Below are 20,895 nucleotides of genomic sequence, written 5' to 3'. Positions count from 1 at the left end.
TATCCACACCCAGAACTAAACCAAACCAATCATTGGACTAACTTAGTAATCACACACCCTTGATGCAAGCATCATACACTTAATCCCAACATCACACAGTCTAGATCCAGCCACCCCTGAAAATCCTCATCTATGACCACATATGAGGCTTTGGGGGTACATTTAGACAGAAGCCATAACAACACATAAGGTAGTTAAACTAAATCAAGGTACACTTTTGGATACATTGTCCATGCTGGGTTACTATAACTTTTTCCTCTATCTCTTTTTTTCCTATTGTCTGTCTTTTATTTTGTACTTTATTTTTATTTTGGGTTTTTTATATAAGAGAAACTATGTGATATTTAAAGTTCTGATTCTGATTTACTACACTTATAGTCTCAAGGTGAATCCATTTTCCTACAAATGGTTCAAGTTTATCCTTTTGTATGGCAGACTAGTACTCCATGGTATATAAATACTATTTTCTTTATCCATTCATCTACTGATGGATATACAGGTTGCTTCAAAGATTCAGTTATTAGGAATTATGCTGCTTATAAATATGGATATGCATACATCACTATGATATGATGTCTTTAACTCTTTCAGAAAGATACCTAGGAGAAGGGGAATAGCTGGGTCAAATGGTATTTCTACTTTTAGATTTTGAGGAATCTCCATACTGATTTCTATACTGGTTGTACCAGTGTATACTCTCATCAAAAATGAAGAGGGTGCCTTTTTCTCCCCACAGCCTCTCCAGCATTTGTTATTGGTTCATTACTTGATGATAGCCATTCTTTCTGGAGAGAGATGGAATCTCAATGTCGTTTTAATTGTATTTCTCAAATGGCAGCGATGTTGAACATTTTAAAAAATACTTATTGGCTACTTGTACTCCATCTAAGAAGTGTCTATTCATTTCAGATGCTCATTTTTGGACTGGGTTTTTAAATTGGGGGGGGCTAACTTTTTTCTTTTTTTTAGTTCTTTATATATTCTAGATATTAGTCCTTCCCAAAGAAGTAGTTGGAAAAAATTTTTTTCCCATTCTGTGGGATCTCTCTTTACTCCGTTGGTGGTTTCCTTTGCTGCACAGAAGCTTTTTATTTGAAGTGATCTCATTTGTTAATTCTTGGCATTATTTCTTGTGCAAGCAGAGTTCTGTTCAGAAAGCCTTTGCCTACATCTATGTCTTCAAGAGTTTTACTTATTATATGTCCCAGAAGATTAAGTGTTTCTGTCTTAATATTTAGATCTCTGATCTGTTTTTATTTTAGTTTAGTGCGTGGTGAGAGATGTGGCTTTAGGATGAATCTTTTGCATGTGGACAGCCAATTTTACCAGGACCATTTGGTAAAGAGGCTGTCTTTCCAAATCAAAGGTATTTGGCCTCTTTATCAAAGATGACATAGCTGAATGTGGCTGGAGTTGTTTCTGCATCCTCTCTTTGTTTTACTGTTCTAAAAGTTTGTTTCTTTGCCAAACAATACTGTTTTTATCACTGTAGCTTTGTAGTATTACTTGGAAATCTGGGATCACAATGCTCCCCTGTTGCCCTTGTTGCCTATGATTGCTTTTGCTATTCTAGGTCTCCTCTGGTTTCATATAAATTTTAGGATTGCTTTCTTTAGTTCTGTGACGAATGACACGGTATTTCGATTGGGATTGCATTAAATCTGTTTAAGAGTATTCGAAGTATGGCTATTTTGACTATATTGGTTCTGCCTATCCAGGATGTCCTCTTTGATATCCTTTTTCAGAGTTTTGTGGTTTTCATTGTAGAGGTTGTTCACTTCCTTGGTTAGGTTAATTCCTAAGTATTTCATTTTTCTTGATGATATTGTGAAAGGTATCACTTCCCTAATTTTTATCTCAGTGAATTTATTATGGTGTACAGGAACGCTATTGATTTTTGAGTACTGATTTTGTTTTTAATATTTAGGTCTTTAATCCATTTTGACTTTAGTGCATGGTGACAGACATGGGTCTAGTTTTAGTCTTCAGCATGTGGAAAGTGAGTGCTGATTTTGAATCCTGCTATGTTACTTAATTTGATTATTAATTTCTTGGAGTCTTTTAGTGGAGTTTTTTGGGGTTATCTTTGTATAGGATCATATCATCTATAAATGATGATAATTCAATTTCTTCCTTGCCTATCCATACCCCTTTTATTTCTTTCTCTAGTCTAACTGCTCTGGTTAATATGTTGAGAACTATATTGAACAGGAGTGGTGATAGCACACATCCTCATCTTAGTCTTTATTTTCGTGGAAAAGGTTTCAGGTTCTTTCCATTTAGTATGATGTTAGCCATTGGTCTGATATAGATGGCTTTTATCAGATTGAGTTAAAGACCACCTAAAACTATTTTCCTTAGGTTTTTTTAAAATCATGAATGGATGTTGGATTTTTTCCGATGCCTTTTCTGTATCTATTGAAATGATCATGTGATGTTTGTTCTTGCTTCTGTTTAGGTGCTCTATTACATTTATTGATTTGTGCATGTTGAATCATATCTGCATCCCTGGAATGAATCCTACTTGGTCAAGATGTATGATCTTTTTGATGATTTGCTGCATTCTATTTGCCAGTATATTACTGAGGACCTTTGCATCTGTTCATTAAAGTTCATTAAAGAGACTGCCATATAGTTCTCTTTTGGTTGGGTGCTTTTCTGATTTTGGTATCTGTGATCCTGCTGAGTACCTCTTTGATTTGTTTTCTAAACTGTTACCCTTTTAAATAATTTGGGTGTGTGGCTTATGCTATTCTGCCCCTTCATGCCCCCGGATGGGCTTTGGGTGAGTTGGCAGTTTGGGGGGACATTTTCTTGCCTTGTCGTCTGATGCTTCTATTGGTTTTTGTTTGTTTTGTTTTGTGCTGAGGTTTGCAGCTGTTTAAAGGGTAAAGACTTTGTTGCTAGTATAGACATCTTCTGTGTTGGTTTTTAGTGATGTTCTTTGGGCATGGCTTACTATAGTCCTTTGTCTCAGTCCCAAGATCTGACCACCTTGGTTAGTTTGGATACAGTGTAATTTGCATAACAACCAGGTTCTTCCACTACTCTAGTACTGTTAATGTTACAAAGGTAATCTGAGTGTTGGCTTACAGAGAAATAGTGACAATTATGTGACTTTGGTAATACCAAGCAAATCAGCTACAGTAGTACTAGCTAAGACAAATTGGATATTAATGTACCATAAAACCAATTATGTACTACCCTTAGCCCAAGAGAAGAAATCTACAATTATGGCATAAACATTAGGACAATCCAGGTATTGACTTACAGGTAATATGTACTAAAGGTGACAGCTACATCTCTGCTAGTGGTAGAAAAGAATTCAATGGTAATTTTACAGAACTAATTATCAGAAGATTAACAAAGCTTTTTGGCTATACTATTAAAGATGTAGGGTTTAATCTGAGAAAAAAAATTATGATAGGAGAAGGAGAGAGAGTGGTACAAAGGATCTAATTGGGGAGTAGAGGGATGTTTACAGAATTAGGTAAAGGTAAGACCAAACACTGACAAGAAAAGAAGATAAAAGAAAAAGAGGGTGGAAAAATAAATTATATAGGGAGTAAAAATTAGAGAAAAATTAAAGGAATAAAAATAAAAGAGACAAGAGGAAAAAAATAAATCAGAAAAAAAAAAGAACAAAGTAAAAAAGAGAGGTAAAAAACCAGGAAAGACAAAGAAAAGTTCCCCAAGCCACTGGTAAAGAAGAAAGGAAGAAAGGAAAGAAGAGAGAATAACCAAAAACACAACTAAAAACAATACACACATTCACAAAAACAAACATACAAAACCCAAAATAAAAAAAAAGAAGACAAAAAAGAAGATGGGGAGGGGAAGAAGAGGTGGAGGTAGAAGACGAAGAAGAAATTTCTCTGTGCTTTCACTGTGTGGTTTTCTTCCACACAATTTACAATTTAGGGGCAGTGTCCAAGTCAAGACATGCCCCTGCTCATCCTGGTAGATAAAGGCGGCAGTCAGACCCAAGCTCCATGCTGGATGTGGGCATTAGCAGGCAGTAGGGATTAGGATTATTGCACCAATGCCTTGACTTTTGAATCCAGAAAACTTCATGCTGAGCTGGTCCCTGGCCTAGGGCATGGGGCTTGTGTCCTTCAGTTTAAGCCCCTGGTGGGAGGGATATGTTTCCAGCCTGACTGTCGCTCTCTGACCATGCTGTCTACTATGGCTGTCTCTCACCCAGTCACTGTGAACCCTGAATTGAAGCCATCCTGTGGTGCTGTAAGTCTCAGGTTCAGTGAGCCCATCTCCGGGATGGTATTTGACCGAGCACGCTCTCCAGAGGATATAGCAGGCACTTGGATGGAGTCACTCACCAGCTGTGGTGACTCTTGAAGGACTCATGTGGGAGCAGAATCTCATGCTCTCTCTGCAGCTCAAGCACTTGCCAGTCAGTTCCATGGCTATGTTTGTTTCTGAAGCCCTCTGGAGTCCCCAGATTTCACTTTGTCTCCGCAGATTCAGTCTCCCTTTCCTGTGAGCCATGACCCGGGATCCAGGGAGAAAGTGCAGACTGTCTCTACCCTTCTCCGCACTGTGTTCTCTAGGGTTGAACTTGTGATCCTCCTGCCCCAGAGTGTTGAGTTGCATTATTTTTATTTAGTTCTCCACTTATCACGGTTTCAGGGCTAATAAGCTGTGATGGCTGATTTTGCTTGTCAGCATGATTGGACTGAGGGATGCCTGGAGAATTGCTAATGCATGCTGCTGGGTGTGGCTGAGAGGGCATTTCCAAGAAGATTAGCGCGTGGGTCAGTGAAGTGAGTGGAAAACACCGTCCTGAATGTGGGCAGCACCATCAATGCACTGCAGCTGCAGACCCAGGAACAAAACAGTGGAAGAAGGGGAGAAGCTTGCTCTAACCTGCCCTCTCCCTTCTGGAGCAGGTGTTCTGCTACTGTGAGCATGGATATCAGATTCTAGGTGCTTTAGCTTTTGAACATGGACTTTCATCAGAGGTTGTCAGGCCTTGGGCCTCAGACCAAGGCCACATCATCAATCCATCTCTTATTCTGAGGCTTCTGGCTTCTTGGACTCCACAGCTGCTGGTTCTGCTAGCTCCCCACGCTGCAGACAGCCACTGAGGCACTTTCAGCCTTTGGTTACTTAAGCCAACCTAACAAATACCCTCTGACATATATTCTGTTGGTTCTGTTTCTCTGGAGGACCCAAATTCACAACCTAAGATATAGAGATAGGTTGAAGCACAGGAAACCTCACAGGTTTGGGAGTTGCCTATTTACAAGAATCTAGCACAGTGAAACACAATATGTTATTCACTGCCATTGGCTTATAAAGGTCTATGTGCAAGGTTTGGTATTTTGGCTTTGAGATTGCTTAGGTTTTAAAATAACCTAGATGTTGCTTGTGGAGTAGCTGAGGAACCCACAGTGGGGGTGGGAGGTCCAAAAACACTAAAACTGATAGCAGTCACTTCCACTCCGAAACAAATGCAATTAACTGAGTTCTCAGAAGACTATAGAGATTACTGGTGTTTCTCTTTTTCAGAGCTTGAAATAACTGATTCCTAAAGATTTGATATTAAATCTTTGCTCACCTGAAGATTCGATATTAAATCTTTGCCCCCCCAAAAAACTCACTAAGAACGTCTAATTAGTCACAGGTATAAGATATCTAATGTCTCATTCTGAAAGCAACAGGATTTCTACCATATAAAGTTTAGCGAGGACAGGGAGGTCCCAACGAAATCCTCACGCACCAAGACATCCCCAAATATGTTTTCCAACCTCAGTTTTTCATTCTCTTTTAACATTTTTGGACTCACTTGAGGGATACACTGAAGTCAAGCAAGTTCTAGCCTGCAAAGTGGATTGTGTAAAGGGCTTAACTTTACAAATCCAAACAGCATCCTTTATTTCTGCCACCTTCTTTCCTACAGCACTTAGGGATAATGGTCTGTTTCCCCTCCAGGTCTTTATTGCCTGTCTGCCAAAACTGTCTTGCTTCTGTTACAATAAAATGCCTGTGATGTTTTTCAAAGCTGGCAGCTTACTGCCAACAGTCAGCCCTCTACCCCACAGGCAGCTGTCTGGGAACTTAAGTCTAAGTGTTGCAAGCTGAGGGCGAAGGTGGAATTTGGCAAGGCGGACATGCGCTGCTTTGGAAATCCAACTCTTCTCTTGCTGACAGAGTCAGCCAACAGGACAAAATATGAACACTTTTGCCAAAGGGGCAGAAAGAGCAGCAAAACATGAGAGTAAAAGGCTGTTGTTCCACTAAGATGAACTCTGTGACTCATGCCACTCAAACGGGTGTCGAGGATGCTACGACTGAACTCCCTCTCACCCACCCTTGGGCTGGGGGTTTCTAGTTGTGTTCTTATGTGTGTAGGAATTCTAAACTGTTAACTGCAGCACCACTTCTTTGGGAGATAGGGAGGAGAGTGTGTACGAATGAATATATTTTTGCTCTAAGCTCAAGCCTTGGAAAAATGTAACATCAGAACAGAAGATCACCTGCCCCTGCAAGGGGAGCAATGTGCAACTGTGTTCTGCCCCCAGAGTCCAAGTAATTTCCCTGAAACTGAGGTTATACCAAGCAGATTCGCAAGGGCTGCTCCACGCCTTCTCCAGAGTCACACTGTTATGCCAATTTCCAGCTTGGTTTCCATCTTCTAGTTTGGTGTGAAAATCACTGTTGAATTTAGATCAAAGAGATGGTCCAGATGTATCTATCTCACATCAACCCAGCCTGATAGCCTCCAACCCTTAGAAATTACTGAATATACAGAATATAGGTTGGACCTTATTTTTTTATCGGTGAGTCACTTTTGGTCCCTCTTAGTGCTAAGTGCCTCTGTGCCTGTGAAACACAGGTGGGCTGAGTCTTCAGGAAGAGATCAAGACAAACAAGGCAGGTCCTGGGTCCCAGGTCACCTGCTATCAGAGCCTGACTCACAACACACTGTCCTTGCATCTAGGCCAAGCTGGGGAGTTTACACTGTGCCCTACGGGGGCCATCTATAGGGTTACAGTGAAGCCCTGTTCCAGGCACAGCTGGTTTTAACAAAGCAAGGCAACCTGGGGCAGATACGCCTGCAGGGGACAGCAAAGCCAGCAGATCTCCTGGCGGAGCACACTCTGCCTCCTCCTCTGCTAAGCAGAGCAGATGCCAGGCGAGTGGATGCATCAGCGGGGAATTCTGCTGCCTTGCTCTCCAGCCACCAAGGAGAAGGCAGCGCTCCAGTCAGACCTCTGAACACAGAGGGATTCTGTGCTACACTTCCTAGCCCCTACTGCAGGCAATGTACCGAAAGCACATTTGGAAGTGAGAGTACAATGCTGACAGAAGTTCTCCAGAGGGGAACACAAAGCCAAAGGGATCCCTTGCCAGCCACTGAGCTGTAAACTTACTAACTCCCTTTCAAGGACATGGTCACAAGTTTTCTCTAACTCCAAATCATAGTTTCTAATTTGCCTGGCTGTCCCTCTCCTCTGGCTTTATACACATTTGCACATCTATATGCACTCACCTCATTCAGTCTTTTATCCCATTCAGAGTCAGTAAAAACCTGACAAGCAGATGTCAGAGCCAAGCCTTGCTTGAATAACGAGAAGGTGGGTACAGATACTCCACCCTCAGCCACAGCTAGTGCTCCGAACACTGTATAAAAGAGTTGGCTAGTCAAGGGTGTTCATGGCTTGTACTCCACCTGAGCGATCAGACTTTGACTGCCTGGCTCTTTTGTGTCATTAAGCCAACCTGGTTGTGTGGTGAAGAAATGAGAAGACCCCTCATCACCCTGAGATAGTGGTAGGGCTCCCGCACACACACCTGAAACTCATGCAGAGGAAGCAGTTACTCATATTCCAACCATGGCCTCTGGCAACCCAGGCTGACCCTTTGCCCCAGAGCCCGCCCACTGCGCCTGGCCACACAGCACCACTCCCTCTTGGGCAAGCATGATGCATTCCCTCTCATGCTACTGAGCTCTCACTGCCCCTCGCCTGGGGAGTCCAGGCCTCAATCTGGTCGGCTTCCAGTTGAGTTTCAACAGTTATGCAAATCAGGTTTCTGACTGTGTCTGAAATTCCAGTGTATACAGGAACAGCAGGTTGCTTAATCTCCAAATTCAGAGCCAACCCATTTACTAAATACAGATGAGGCACAGCCTGGCTTCCCTGTCAGATTAAAGAACCCGCCCTTCCCTGCTCTGACAACCAGACTTGTCAAATGTACAGATGCCCGCCATCTTGTTTTCCAGCCTCTGGCTCTCGTGAGGAGCCATACTATTCATATTTTCACCCTTCCTCACTTGTTTTCATCTGTCAAACTAAGCCCCATCCCAATTCTTCTCTACTGATGGCATCTAATTTCCAAATACAGGAGGAGAGATGGCTGAAATATCCTGGAGAAAAATTAATCTCAGCCACTTTATTTTCCTTCTCACATACAATCTCCTTGTAAGAAGCTTTCCTATGTTTCTGCAATGGACAACAAACTACTTACAGAAGTTAGCTGTGTATCTAGGACTGCAGTTTTGACACAAGTTAAACATGAGCAAGGTCACCAGATTTTCCTCTTCCCTTATTGGAAATGACATTAACAATGAAATACTGTGCTGGGTAGAGAACTACATGCTCACGGGTAAGGTTGACAGCCTACAGTAACTTTCCTAGAGAACCATAAAGAAACCTTGTTCTAAATATGAGAAATCATATTCAGTTAACTTTCCACCTATTTTTTTTTTTAAAGCACAGAAAACACTCTTTTTTTCAAAGGAGCAATATCAAACACTCATAGACTGTGGAAGTCTGGCCAACTTCAGTCCACACAAGAGCAAGAAGGCAATGAATAAATTGTGTGTATGCTAGCAGAGCTTGGGTCTCCACTGGGTTCCTTCCCTGGGGCTGGCAGTCAGTACAGGCTGGTCTCTTGTGGGTCCACAAATCCAGCCCCAGACACTGCTTCATGTGATACATGTCTACCAGTGCTTGGACCTTCAGAAAATCTTCAACTTCCTGAATCTACCCTTTTGGGGGAAATAGTGCCATTTACTACACACTGAGAAATTAAATGTTTCCCAAACAGCCAGGTCAAACTGCTGGGGACTTTATGAGTTGTATCAATCCACTGATCATACTGCTTAAGAATGCTATTAAAAATCAAGGAAACAGGGCACGGTAGATCACACCTATAATTCCAGCTGCTCAGGAGCCTAAGTTCTAGGTCAGCATGGGCAACATAGTCGAGACCCTGTCTCAAAAATTTAAAAATAGATAAAAGGGCTGGTAAGTAGCTCACCAGCTCTTGCCTGCCATGCATGAGGGCTTGAGTTTGATCTCCAGCACTGCAAAAAAACAAATACCCCCCCACACACACCAAAATCATGAGGTTGTCCAGCAAAACTTTTTTTTCTAAAACATGAAAGGGTAAGTATTTTAGGCCTTGAGGATCACGCATGTCCCTGTCATATATTCTTTGTTTCTTCAACCCTTTAAAAAGCAAAACACATTCTTAGTTACTGGACCATATAGAGTCAAGCTGGGTTCAGCCCCTTCAGCCAGAGTTGTCTGACCCTTGGTTATTTCCAGAATGGACACTGAGAGGGGGTCTGTCTCCCAGCTCAGCTTAATTCACTACACACAGCACTTAAGACAGATTAGTCTAAAGGACAGCAGTTAAAGGAACAAGCTAACAGGTGGACAGTAGGCAAGAGAGAACAAGAGGTACTATTTCCCCTCCCCATATTGAAGCCTGAAAAATTATACAGCAATAAACCACGGGCTTGCACTGACTAAGCACAGCTATCCCCCGTCGTCCTGGCCATAAATGTAAAGCCACAATAAGGACAAGAGCTGGGTAACCAAAGAAGCTCCTGCAGCTGCCTTTTCAAACACAGCTCTGTGGCTAAGAGGGGCTTCTTCAAAGCTCAGATCAAAGAACTCCAGTATCCTGGATGCAGTATTCTACTGCAAAAAAGTGCTACACCTAGCTCTCATGTTCTGATCACAGGAACCACACGCAACCTTCTCAGCCTTCGCCAGGTCAGCTCCACTGGACAACACTGACTACTTCAGCAGAGGGAAAACCACGCCAGATCGTCCCATATCCCAGTGCTTGTCAGAAGCACGTCTGGAAACGGTTCAGGCTGGGATGTTCTTTAGTCTGTTCTGCTTCTCTTATCAGAAGCCCCAAGCCTTGACAACAGAAAACATGCTCAGAGACTTGGCTACAATCACGGAAGCCACAAATCAGCTTTTAAATTGTCCTCGTGTGTGGCTGCAAGCCACGGTCCTCCCTGATTATACTCTGAGTGCAAAGACTCAATCACTGTGACAATTTCCAACCCGCGGCGCTCCCCCCTCTCCGTGACAAATACTCGGGATCCGTGCTGTACTCCCTCACTCCTTTCCAATTCCCTGACTTAGAAGCTGGGCAGAGGCAGCTTGCCTTAATGGAGAAAACATTAGTGCATTCGGCCTTCGCTCTGGATCCCAGTCAATTTCTGGATATTTCACAGCTGTTAGGCATCCACCTCCTTTCTCACAAAAGCCAGCAGAAATTAGTGAGCACCTCGTTGGCTCTGAAATATGAAAATGTAGCAATGATCAAGCCTGAAAATCAGTTTCTGTTCAACTATTTTCAAAGCATTTGTCCTAGAACAATGTATGCAGTTCACTTATTGTCTGCTACACTGAAAACTGGTTTTAACTTAAATGCTGCACGGTTTTGTTTAAAAAGCAATCCTCAGAATAAAACTGTCATTTGGTTATCAAGCTAGTAGCCGAGAAAAACTCTTGCGCAGGTATCAGCACAATGCAGGCTGTGTCTACTTCTGTGTCTGTATTATTTGCTCATTTCTCATATACTTTTTAAAAATATTCCTTTGGAAGACAAAGGTTGTGTTTAGAGAAAATATGATTTACTTTGCTACTTAGGTCTCGCCTCCTACCTGCTTCGAGGGCTGATCAGGTGAGCATGCTCCGCTGGGCTCCAGCAGCCACTTGCATCAAACAAATGCCAAAGTTTGTTGTGCTTTATTTCCCTTCTCCATTCGGCTTTTTAAAGTCGTGGGTTATTAGCTATCAACAAAAATACGAGCCATGCCAGAGCAAGCCATGCCAGTGCGTGCTCCGACTTCCTGCCAGCGCCTGGGCTCTGCTGAGCTCAGGAACAGATTCTCTTCCTCCTCCCACCTCACCTCCTGAGCTCCAGGGCCCCACCCACCCTTAGCACTCAGATCATTTTTCATTTATGAGTGCATTCAGCTAAACCGTGTCTATAAGAGAATGAGCCAGCCCTTGCTCTGGCGGTATACTGATCTCTGCTGCTGAAAAGGGCTTTAGTTTTCTGGAGTACCGGGAAAAATCGGAGCCCGACAGAACCCATCTCTGGCTTCCTTCTGCGGGTATCTGCAGATCAACTCTTTCAGAGCAGAGGACACACCTCTTCTCTTAGTTCATGCTTCCAAAAAACCCAGGACTCATAGCTTTAGGACGTTTGTAGGTTTTTAGAATTTTATCCAGTATAGCCTTCCCCTGCTGTGAACTTCACATTGTCATAACCTAGTTCCAACCACCTAAAGTTCTTTAATTTTCAAAATTGTTGTTTTAATTCTAGGTATATTAAAAGACTGATAGCTTAATATTGAATTTAAGTCATTGTTGGTGCTGTTATGAGAGGGCTAAAATGTCATCTAAGAAGAAACTGCTATGCATTTTCGCACATGCTCCTGATGGGTTCTCAATACTCTAACAAACACGATGGTTGTGAAAAACTGAGGTGATTTACCTTACACGGAAAAGACACAGCAGACACAAAGTTGAGGGCAAATACACAGTTTCCCTCGTGGTGCAGAAAGAGTGGGCAGGAAGATGACCACCTGGACACCAAATCCAGGCAGGGGCTCCCCCAGTCAGCCTGGATTTTCACATGTAGCCCAGAGCCTGCAAGAGCTCGTGCAGGGCTTCCTGATCTCTGCTTCTAACTCAACAGAGCACAGCTACCTGCTATGACTTTAAGTGGAGGAGAAGAAAGTTTGTTCTTTAATGTTAAGTGGGAAGAGGGGTAAAATATTTTTTTGGCCCGTGGCCAAACTACAGTTGTATTAGAGGTAAAATCTGCCTATAGAATATTCCCTTCAGCATTCGTTTGTGACAGTTGCCAAAAGTCTATGGTAAAACCAGTTATTCCACCTCCCTTTGTCCCATTCTCTCAACAAGGGGTGGAACATATAGCATATAACATCAGCTTTTGCATTAAGAGGTTCTCAGTGCTGTGATGTTTACTCACAACATGTGCTAGAATGCAGTAGATATACACGACGCTTTAGCACCCAAGGCTTATGGAGGAGATTTCTGTCTGCCATTCGGGTCTGCAGTGTGGGCTTTGCCTCCTGCTTGCCCCGCCTGGTTCCTGGGCGTAGAACACCAGTGTGCCTTTAGCCTCCTAAAGGTCAATTAGTTTTACCATCTCATTGTGTAAAAGAGGTGACAGAGGTAGAAAGAGGTGAGTAAACTTGCCAAGTGCCTATTAGTAGGAGTACTGAGATTAAGCACAGGTATTCTAGGTTCAAATTTTAAGATGATGCCTAGTAGACAAGATGTGGATCTCTGTAGCCAAGAATTACAGGTAGGGGCTCAGTGATGGCTTCCAAGCTGGCCACAGAACCCAGCCTAGGGACACACTGAAGACTCTCCCATGAGTAAAAGTAGAAGGGTGTAACAAGGGAAATAGGAGAAGGGCAGGTAGTCAGCGAGCAATTCCAGCAATCCCCAGCACAGAGGGGGATCAACCATGTCACAAAAGCCAATGGATGCTTCTGGTGCGTATACAAAAGAATGGAAAGCAGGGGTATAAACAGGTAAGTGCACACTTCTGCTCCATAGAGCAATACTATTCACAACAGCCAGAAGTAGAAACAACCAGGTGTCCATTGATGGAGGATGAACAAAATGCAGTGTAAACACACAGTGGGATAGTGCACAGGTGTAAAAAGGGAGATAATTCTGAACATGCTACAACATGGGTGAAAAGACATGCTACCTGCAGTGTGCTAGTCACAAAGGGACAAGTGCTATGCCTATATGAGATACTAGAACAGTCAGACTCATAGATACAGCAAGCAGAATGGTGGTGGCCAAGAGCCAGGGCAGGAGGAATGGGGAATTGTTTAATGGGACGTGTTTCAGTTTTGAAAGAAGAAAACCATCCTGGAGATGGATGGTGGTTATGGCTGCATGACAATGCGAGTGTGTTTAAGGCCACAAAAGTGCCTATGTAAAAATGGTTGACAAGATTATGTATACTTTTAAGAAAGTCCATGAAACCTAGATTTTTTAAATTTCCCAGGCCAGTACTATGGCTGTCAAGCATCTTATCGCAGTCACAAAATGAAATGATGCATGTTCCATAAAACCAAACTCCTAAGTGACTTTGAAAAGGAGAAGCACTAGGGTCTCCTTCTTCTCTCCATCCCCTAATCAAACAGAACCACAGAAAGCTGTGAAAGAAAACGGGCACTCAGTTTGTCTCCCTGTTCTGTGATGGAGATGCTGATGCTGGTGCTGACTGGGACGCCCTGGAGACTGTGCAAGCTGGGAGAGCCTGGCCTGTGAGCCTGCAGGAGCAGCTCCCTTCCACTCCTCAGTGATGCAGAGGCTCACAAGCACCAGGGAGAGAAAGCTCTGTGCAGCAGCGGCCCATCCTCTCCTCCACAAAAGTGTCTCGAAGCTCACATGCCACCGCCTCCCTCTGCCCTCGCGGCACACACCCATGCCATCATGCTTTCCTGTCCTTCACTGTCTATAGATCTGTCTCTTAGCTCTTAAATCCGTCCAATTGGAGCATAAGCCTCTGGGAGATCCAGCTGCCTCCGGCTGTCTGACCAGGCCAGGCAGAGACGTGGAAGGACATGAGCTTCTTTCTCTCATGCTCCCTCTCCTATTCCCTCTTCTTCCATAGCTATAATAACCAAGGAAGAGTTCCCAGCCTTCAATCACCTCTCTTCTCAGCTCAGACACAGGCCTCTGCCTCCCTCCTGCCCAGCTCTGGCTGCAGGTCCTGGAGGCAGCTCGCATGCAACAAGCCTTAAATGAATCCCATCATGCTGTCTTCAAACAGGTTTCTCCATCTCTGTTCCTTTTCCAACTCATGACAGTTCCCAGTCCCCAAGGATGAATGAGTCACCCTGACTCCTCTCTCCCCTGCACACTTGTGGTTAGGTCCTGTCAACTCTATCTCCTGAATCCCTCTCTCATCTCCCTTCCTCTCCCGTCCTCTCCCCTGTATTCTGTCACATTTCAGGACCTTAATTCTTAACTCCTCTCACTCAGCTGTCTACTCTTCCAGTCTATCCTGTGCACAGGGGTATCCGACAGCAAATAGAGTATCTCTTTGAAATGCTCACAATGCCTCATTGTCCAAACGATAGAGCCTATACTCCTTTGAATGGCATCTAAGAGCATTCTTGATCCAGCCCCAAAGCCTGTATCAGGAAACCTGATACATACACACACACATGCACACAAACTCACAGAGGCTGCTGATCTTTTTCTCTTCTTTCCAATGTGCCAGTGATCCTTCACCAGGGATGATATAACCTCACAGGAGACACGTGCAATATCCGTAGATATTTTTAGTTGTTACAACTGGCATAGGGAGGGAGTGTTGCTGCTGGCATCTGGTGGCAGAGACTGGAGATGTTAATAAACATCTCACAGGGCACAGGACGGCCCCCACCCCAACACAGAAGCATCGATAGCAGGTACCTCGTGGGTTCTCAGAATGTTAAAATACACTGCAGGGATAATGACTATGATTGCTTCTCACTGTAGAGGCTGCAAGCATAAATGTTGGCAGAGTGCAGAAAATTCAAAGAATTGAGAGAGAAAGCTAGGCAAAAGCTACACGGGATGCTGTGGACCACAGTCAGTATGTCCTTTCCACAACATCCAGGCTCAGAATTCCAACACAGTGTGCAGTGTCTAAGAGGCTGCTGGGCACAGGGGGTGGTATCTTCCTCTCCCGCACTTACTTTATTGGAAGCGCTGGATCAACTTTTATTGAAGAGTTCCCTTGTATATTTCCCTTTAGAGCCCAGCACACTCCCCAGTTCTAGTAAATAAAATGGAAAAATAGGACAGCACTCCCTTCATCTCAGATCCATATTACAGCATTGCTGTCCTTTCGAGTTTTCTTCTCAGGGACTTTTTCCTGGTAGTTTTTTAAATGACCTTAATCTAGTGTTTCTAAAAATACATTCTATAAAATATGATTTTGGGGAGTTGCTCTATGGAGGAAGGCCCCTGTGGTCAAATAAGTTCCAGAAGTTCTGCTCACCAGGTCTTTAACTGTTGTGTCCAAGTCATATTTTATCACAGTTTCCACTCTGCGTTTTTATAGTGTAAGTTATTAATATGCACAGGACAAGCTTTTGCAGAGTGTGTGCAGAATGCTCTCTTCTTGGCTATTTAAGTTGTTCTCCCTTTGGTATACAGCTTTCTTGATTAAACTTCCATTTGTGAGCAGCCAAGCCTGCCCTTCCTTCCTCCCTTCCTTCCTTCCTTCCTTCCTCCCTTTCTTTGATGAAGAAATAGAAGTGTAATGGCTCAAGCGACCTTAACCACTTAACAGTTTACCCCGAGCGTCACTCGGACAGCACATTTGTTTACGTACTGACTACAGTATCTGACTACAGCATTGCTCCAGCAGGTGTCATTTCAACCAGTTGACTCTTGCAGCTTGCGGCAGGTCAGTCCAATCAGTTCTTTGAATCAGGGATAATTTTCTTTCTTTATAGCGATAGAGACAGTTTGGGTTTTACAAATTGAATCCAGGCTTACCAAGACTTGAACTCACACACAGAGATTCTGCCACAGACCGAGGACACCACAAACTCTCAGGGACAGGCCCGTGATTGGTGGCAATCCACACTCAGTGGAGTAGGGGGAAACAAGTAATTTTCTGAGCCAATGTCACTAGCCATCTTCAGCTGAGAATTCTCTTTAATATGTCTCAAGGGCCTGGGAGCGCCAAGAAGTCGACTTTTGTGAACATACCATAGATTTCCATTTTCCCAAAGCTTTAGGACATGATACTGTGTGATGTCCCAGAGACTGGCTACCTCTTGAGATCAGAATCAGGCTAATAATTGGTAAGGGTCTCCCTAAGCGCATGTGCTATGTGCATTCCCCGAGCAGGCTGCCCATTAGACAGGGTACCTGCCACTGCCTGGCAATGCACACAGGATGCACAGGAAGAGTAAAGGCCAGGGAGGGTCGGCATGCCTAGGGAAGCAGGAGTGACTTCAGAGGAAGTGGGTCCTAAGAAAACCTTAAAGACTGGATCTTAGAAGCAGGTGTGGTAGTGCACACCTGTAATCCCTGCACTCTGGAAGGCTGAGACAAGAGGATTGCAAGTTGAAGTTGCCCAAGCCTGGGCAACTCAGCAACTTAGCAAGACCTTTCCTCAAAATAAAAAATAAATCTATTAAAGTTTAAAAATAGGGATCACATATAGTTCAGTGCAACACTCCTGGGTTCAATCCCCAGTACCACAAAAGAAATCAAAACAAGTAAACCACCAAACAACAACAACAAACACAAAAAACCAAAACCCAAACAATAGAAAATACAAAAATCTAGTTCCTAGTCTGATATAGTCTACAGCTTCAAGCCGCTCCCCCTCAGAGACACATGGAAGGTGGTCCACACCCCAGGGTTGCTGTCCCTGAAGACTGCAGCTTTCCAGCTCCTGCTCATGACATAGTACTGTGGTTGCAGTGAGCGGGACTTGTTGATGGCAGGCCTGTCATACAGGAATTTTGCAAAAGACTGTGGCCACCAGGTTTCCTGGTCCTTGCAGCACACACATGGCCAAGCATCACTGGGGTTGGTCACCCCTCCACTAAGACTCCACACAAGGAAACAAAGATGGTAGCAGGAATTTGGAAACTCTGACTCTCTGCTTTATTTTTACTACCATAATAGGATCAAATAGTGAAAGTGGTGCCATCCATGTGGTTCTCAGAGACTTATGGAAATGCAGATGTTCACTCCCTAGTGATGGTCCTGGTGTGGCACATCTTCCACACACAGAGGCAGAAGTATGTGCCAGCTGGGCCAGTGGTAAACATTGAGGTCAGCACTGAAGTCAGACTTCTTTGGATACCTGTACTGGGTGTATCCTCAAAACGGACCCTCTACCCTCATCTCTCGGCTGCAAGCACATTGTAGAAGGGTTAGTGAAACTTCTGTGAAGTGGAGATAGTTTATTTTCAAAGAGTAGTTTTTGCAGTTGATCAACCTTTTCTTTCCCTGTCTTCTAAGACTTCTGTCGGCCCAGCCATGGTATGCCTGGTTCCTGGCAGTGCTTGGAGTTTACATGTTTATTGCAACAAGTCTAATTTCCAGATCTCAAAAGAAGTCCACCTTCTAAGCTTACCAAGTCTTCAATCTGATTAAAAATTATTCAAGCCTTTCTTACTCTAGTAGGGAAGGGTGGAGTAAAGACTTTGGAGGAAGAAATCTATCAGAAACCGCATTATACCCAATGACAAGTTTGGGCTCAGCACTGTACCTTCAAGGTATTTCTCATCTTTACCATGAAGACTCTTCTCTTGGAAGCATGTGTAATTCTGTGGTTGTAGGAACTTGACTCACAAAACTGCAGTTTTCAGACAGGCAAGGAAGTTGGCTGGTATATGGAAATTCTCTGTGGGCCTTCAAACAATTAGTTATTTGTTTCCCCCTTTTTCTTTCCCACAAGAAGGATTCCTTTAAATAATTGGAGACTTCCCATGGGAATTAGGCAATAGTGACTTCCAGGTCTTAAACTTTATCTAAGACATTTTAAAAACAAAAGGCACAAAAATGTGCCTGGCTGGCCTGTAACAATACAAATTCTGGCAATAAAACATCAGTCAAGGCGTGAAACTTCTAGTACTCCTGGTACCTCGGAGGAGGGAGGGCACTAGGGCAAGATTTTCTGGCTTGTACTTAACTAAGAATGTGTGGTCCACCTAGTAGTTTATCAGCTGTAACCAATGAAGCACTCCAGTGGGCTTGCTGATAGTAGTAGGCTCCACACACAAACACACAAGAAATACACAAAAGAAATCTCAATATCTGGCACTTAATTTTGCTGTGAACCTAAAACTGCTGTAAAAAATTAAAGTCTTCTAAAAGAAGAAATCAGAAAGAGTGAGCTTCATTAGACAACCATGGGCTTAATTGCAGCAGCCCCTGCTTACTGGCTGTGTGAATAATAAGTCAAGATTTCTAAGCTCAGTTTCCTTATCTGACAGTGTAGCACATCTGCAGAGTTTGGGCTAAAATGGCAAATGTTTTGGAGATGATCTCCATGCTGGCCACAGGCGGGCATTTGATCAGCTGAGGTTACGGTGACTCTTGAGAAAACTGGACTTGCTCCACCTGTTTCTTCACGTTTCGGTTTCTTCTCTGCCGTCCTGGCATCTTGACATCACTAACCAAATCACACGTAGCTTGTCCCAGTGCCAAAAGTTCGTGGCTAATTGAAAGTGACAAAGAGAAAACTGGGAAAGGAAAACAACGCTCAGTGAGCAGCTGTGTTAAAAGACTCAGAAGTCAGCTCTGAGCACTTCCCAAAGGGGCTGCCAGCTCCAATGAGATCATGGTGTACCTGACAAGGCTGGGGAGCAGGATTTTCCCAGAAAAGCTACATGAAACACCTCCCTGGAGCTGTACTGAGATACATCCTGGAAGTCTTCAGGGCAGGTGCCCTGGCATCTGTGTGACCAGGAGTGTATTCTCGGAAGGGAACTCTCTTTCCTTCCCAGGAGCACCACGAACTTCATCTTTTTATTTCCTCAGTTATTTCCTAGCCTGATCTTCCTCCCTTCCTCCCGCCCTCTTTCCCTTTGTCCTCTGATGAAAAAACTCAGGTGTAATGACTAAAGCGACCTTAACCACTTAATTGTTATACCTCGTGTCACTCTGGTAGTACAACAAATGCACTGGCTCTTTCTAGTGTCACCTGGGTTGGTGTCATTTCAACTAGTCAATTTTTGTACTGATAAGTTTGATAAAATTGCCACTTTTATATTTCCTGGTATATTAGCTTATAAAAATTAAAGAAAAATGAAATTTTGGGTCATCCTATATTTAAGTAATTAGCCTGGTAAGTGGTTAAAAACCAGAAGGGCAGCCTACACCTGCATGATTATCTGTGCTGTTTAAAAAGAAAGGTGGTCGTTGACAACCCAGGAGAACCATGCTTTCTATGTCCTCTGCACACCACCCGTAACGCCCTGAGACACCCACGGTGATGGCCGGAAGTGACTTGTGGGTGGTTCTCCATCTTAACTTCTCAGCCCCAAGACTCTTTCCTCCTCTCCCTAGTTGGTTCCAGGTTATGCACAGGGGATGACATTTCCCCCCAAATGCCACCCACCTTTCCTTCGCCTCAGCCTCATGGGCACCTCCCCTCTAAGCTTCTCCTCTACCTTCTCCAGTGGAAAGGAACCCTCTTTTTAAGTTTCTATCCTAGCTCTCTGTGGCCATATTCTCTACCTAGCAACTACTAGACAGGATAATCATCCCCATCTTGTGGTTTTTAGGGTTTTTTCTGGACCCAAGGCAAACTCCTGACTTTGGCCACTAAAGGCTTCAACCGGTTGGCTCTGTCTTCCTGGCCAGCTCCCCCAAATTTCCTCCATCTTTCAGGGCAGGCTGCCATGTTCAAGCACTAGACCTGTCTTCACCCTCCTTCCTACCCACCCTAGAACATACTTCTCACGTTTGCTAACAGTGCTATGGAGTTCATAAGTACTTACACACAAACAATGCTTGATGTCTGCGATAGTGACAGTTAGGGCAAAGCCCGCAGTAACTACTGTTAGGTGTCAGTAAGAGACTCGACATCCCTAATGTCCCCGTCAGCCCTATAGTTCCTGCCACTCCAGGCACCTGCACATGATGTTTTATCTTGGGTTGAATGAAAGCTCTTGGCCAGTACTAGCACTTTGCAGATCCCAAGACTTCCACTCACAATCAGCAAATGTCCAACTGTGTTTAAGAAAAACAACTCAATATGGTTCAGGTCACAGCCTTGCAAAAGTGAAACTCCAATAGGGCAAGTGCAGTCTAAAAATAGATACACTTGAATTAGGACATCAGCAGGTATCAGAAGGCAAAGAACACCACAGGTAGCTCGTACAGTCTTGTTCACTGGGCCAGGTCAGCCAGCACCCTCAGGTATGAGGCAACACTGGGACAAACAGGTATTCCCACTCATCTCCAGCTCCAAAGCAATCAGAACACAGCAGGAGGAGCAATCAGGCCTCTGCACCTGACTGGTGGCACCCAGAAGCACCTTCCCTGGGACAGGTAAGCCTGTCCCACACAGCTGCAGCGAGCACGGAGAAGGCAGCTGTTGGCTGCGGCCAACCATTTCTGAGTGACACCTGGAGATGCGCGTGCTCTCGGCAGGGCACTCACAGCCACCAACACAGACACCAGTGCCCTGCTCTAGACAGATAAACGCTTTGTATTTTGCAAACACCCAGAAGAGGTTGAGTAAGGAAAAGAAGGAAAAATAAATTCCAGCATTAAAAAAGCTTCGCATAGTTGTTCACCTTCAATGGATCCAATCTTTAGATTTCATGACTATTTACTACCAACGGAAACAAACGAGGCCCCACACCTCACATCTCTCTTTCGGGCCCTCTAACGTACACGTTCTGAGAACCACAGCCCCTGTCAAACTGACTTGCAATAAACGCTTCCTAAAAACAAAAGGCTCTGCATAAAGGGTTTGGGAACAAAGCCCTGGTCTGAAGGTGTACGTAAAAAGGCAATTTTCCCTGCTGACAGAATGGGAACAGGCCTGGGAGAGGGAGAAGGAGGGGGAGGGGAAGAGGGAGGGAGAGTT

The 20,895-nt window shown here is 44.0% G+C and overlaps 1 protein-coding gene across 3 annotated transcripts in view; it reads right to left on the bottom strand.

The window, feature by feature from the left end:
• The window catches only part of Pdzd2 (PDZ domain containing 2), a 374,195-nt gene that overhangs the window by 145,767 nt on the left and 207,533 nt on the right, over positions 1-20,895 (bottom strand). Inside the window, exons 1-2 of one of the 3 annotated variants that reach the window (XM_013514972.1) lie at positions 10,937-11,132; positions 10,435-10,567 (exon numbers count right to left, since the gene is read on the bottom strand). The exons of the other annotated variants lie outside the window; for them this stretch is intronic. Of the exons in view, the coding sequence (XP_013370426.1) occupies positions 10,435-10,451 (17 nt within the window). The 5' untranslated portion in view covers positions 10,452-10,567; positions 10,937-11,132. Of the gene's footprint in view, positions 1-10,434; positions 10,568-10,936; positions 11,133-20,895 lie in introns of those variants that run through there. 3 annotated transcript variants of the gene reach the window in all.

The sequence above is a fragment of the Chinchilla lanigera genome, unplaced genomic scaffold, assembly GCF_000276665.1.
Source record: "Chinchilla lanigera isolate Chin_1 unplaced genomic scaffold, ChiLan1.0 scaffold00025, whole genome shotgun sequence".
In the NCBI taxonomy this organism is placed as follows: domain Eukaryota; kingdom Metazoa; phylum Chordata; class Mammalia; order Rodentia; family Chinchillidae; genus Chinchilla; species Chinchilla lanigera.
The sequence above is the reverse complement of the archived record's forward strand: the minus strand, read 5'-3'. Positions and strand labels throughout refer to the sequence as shown.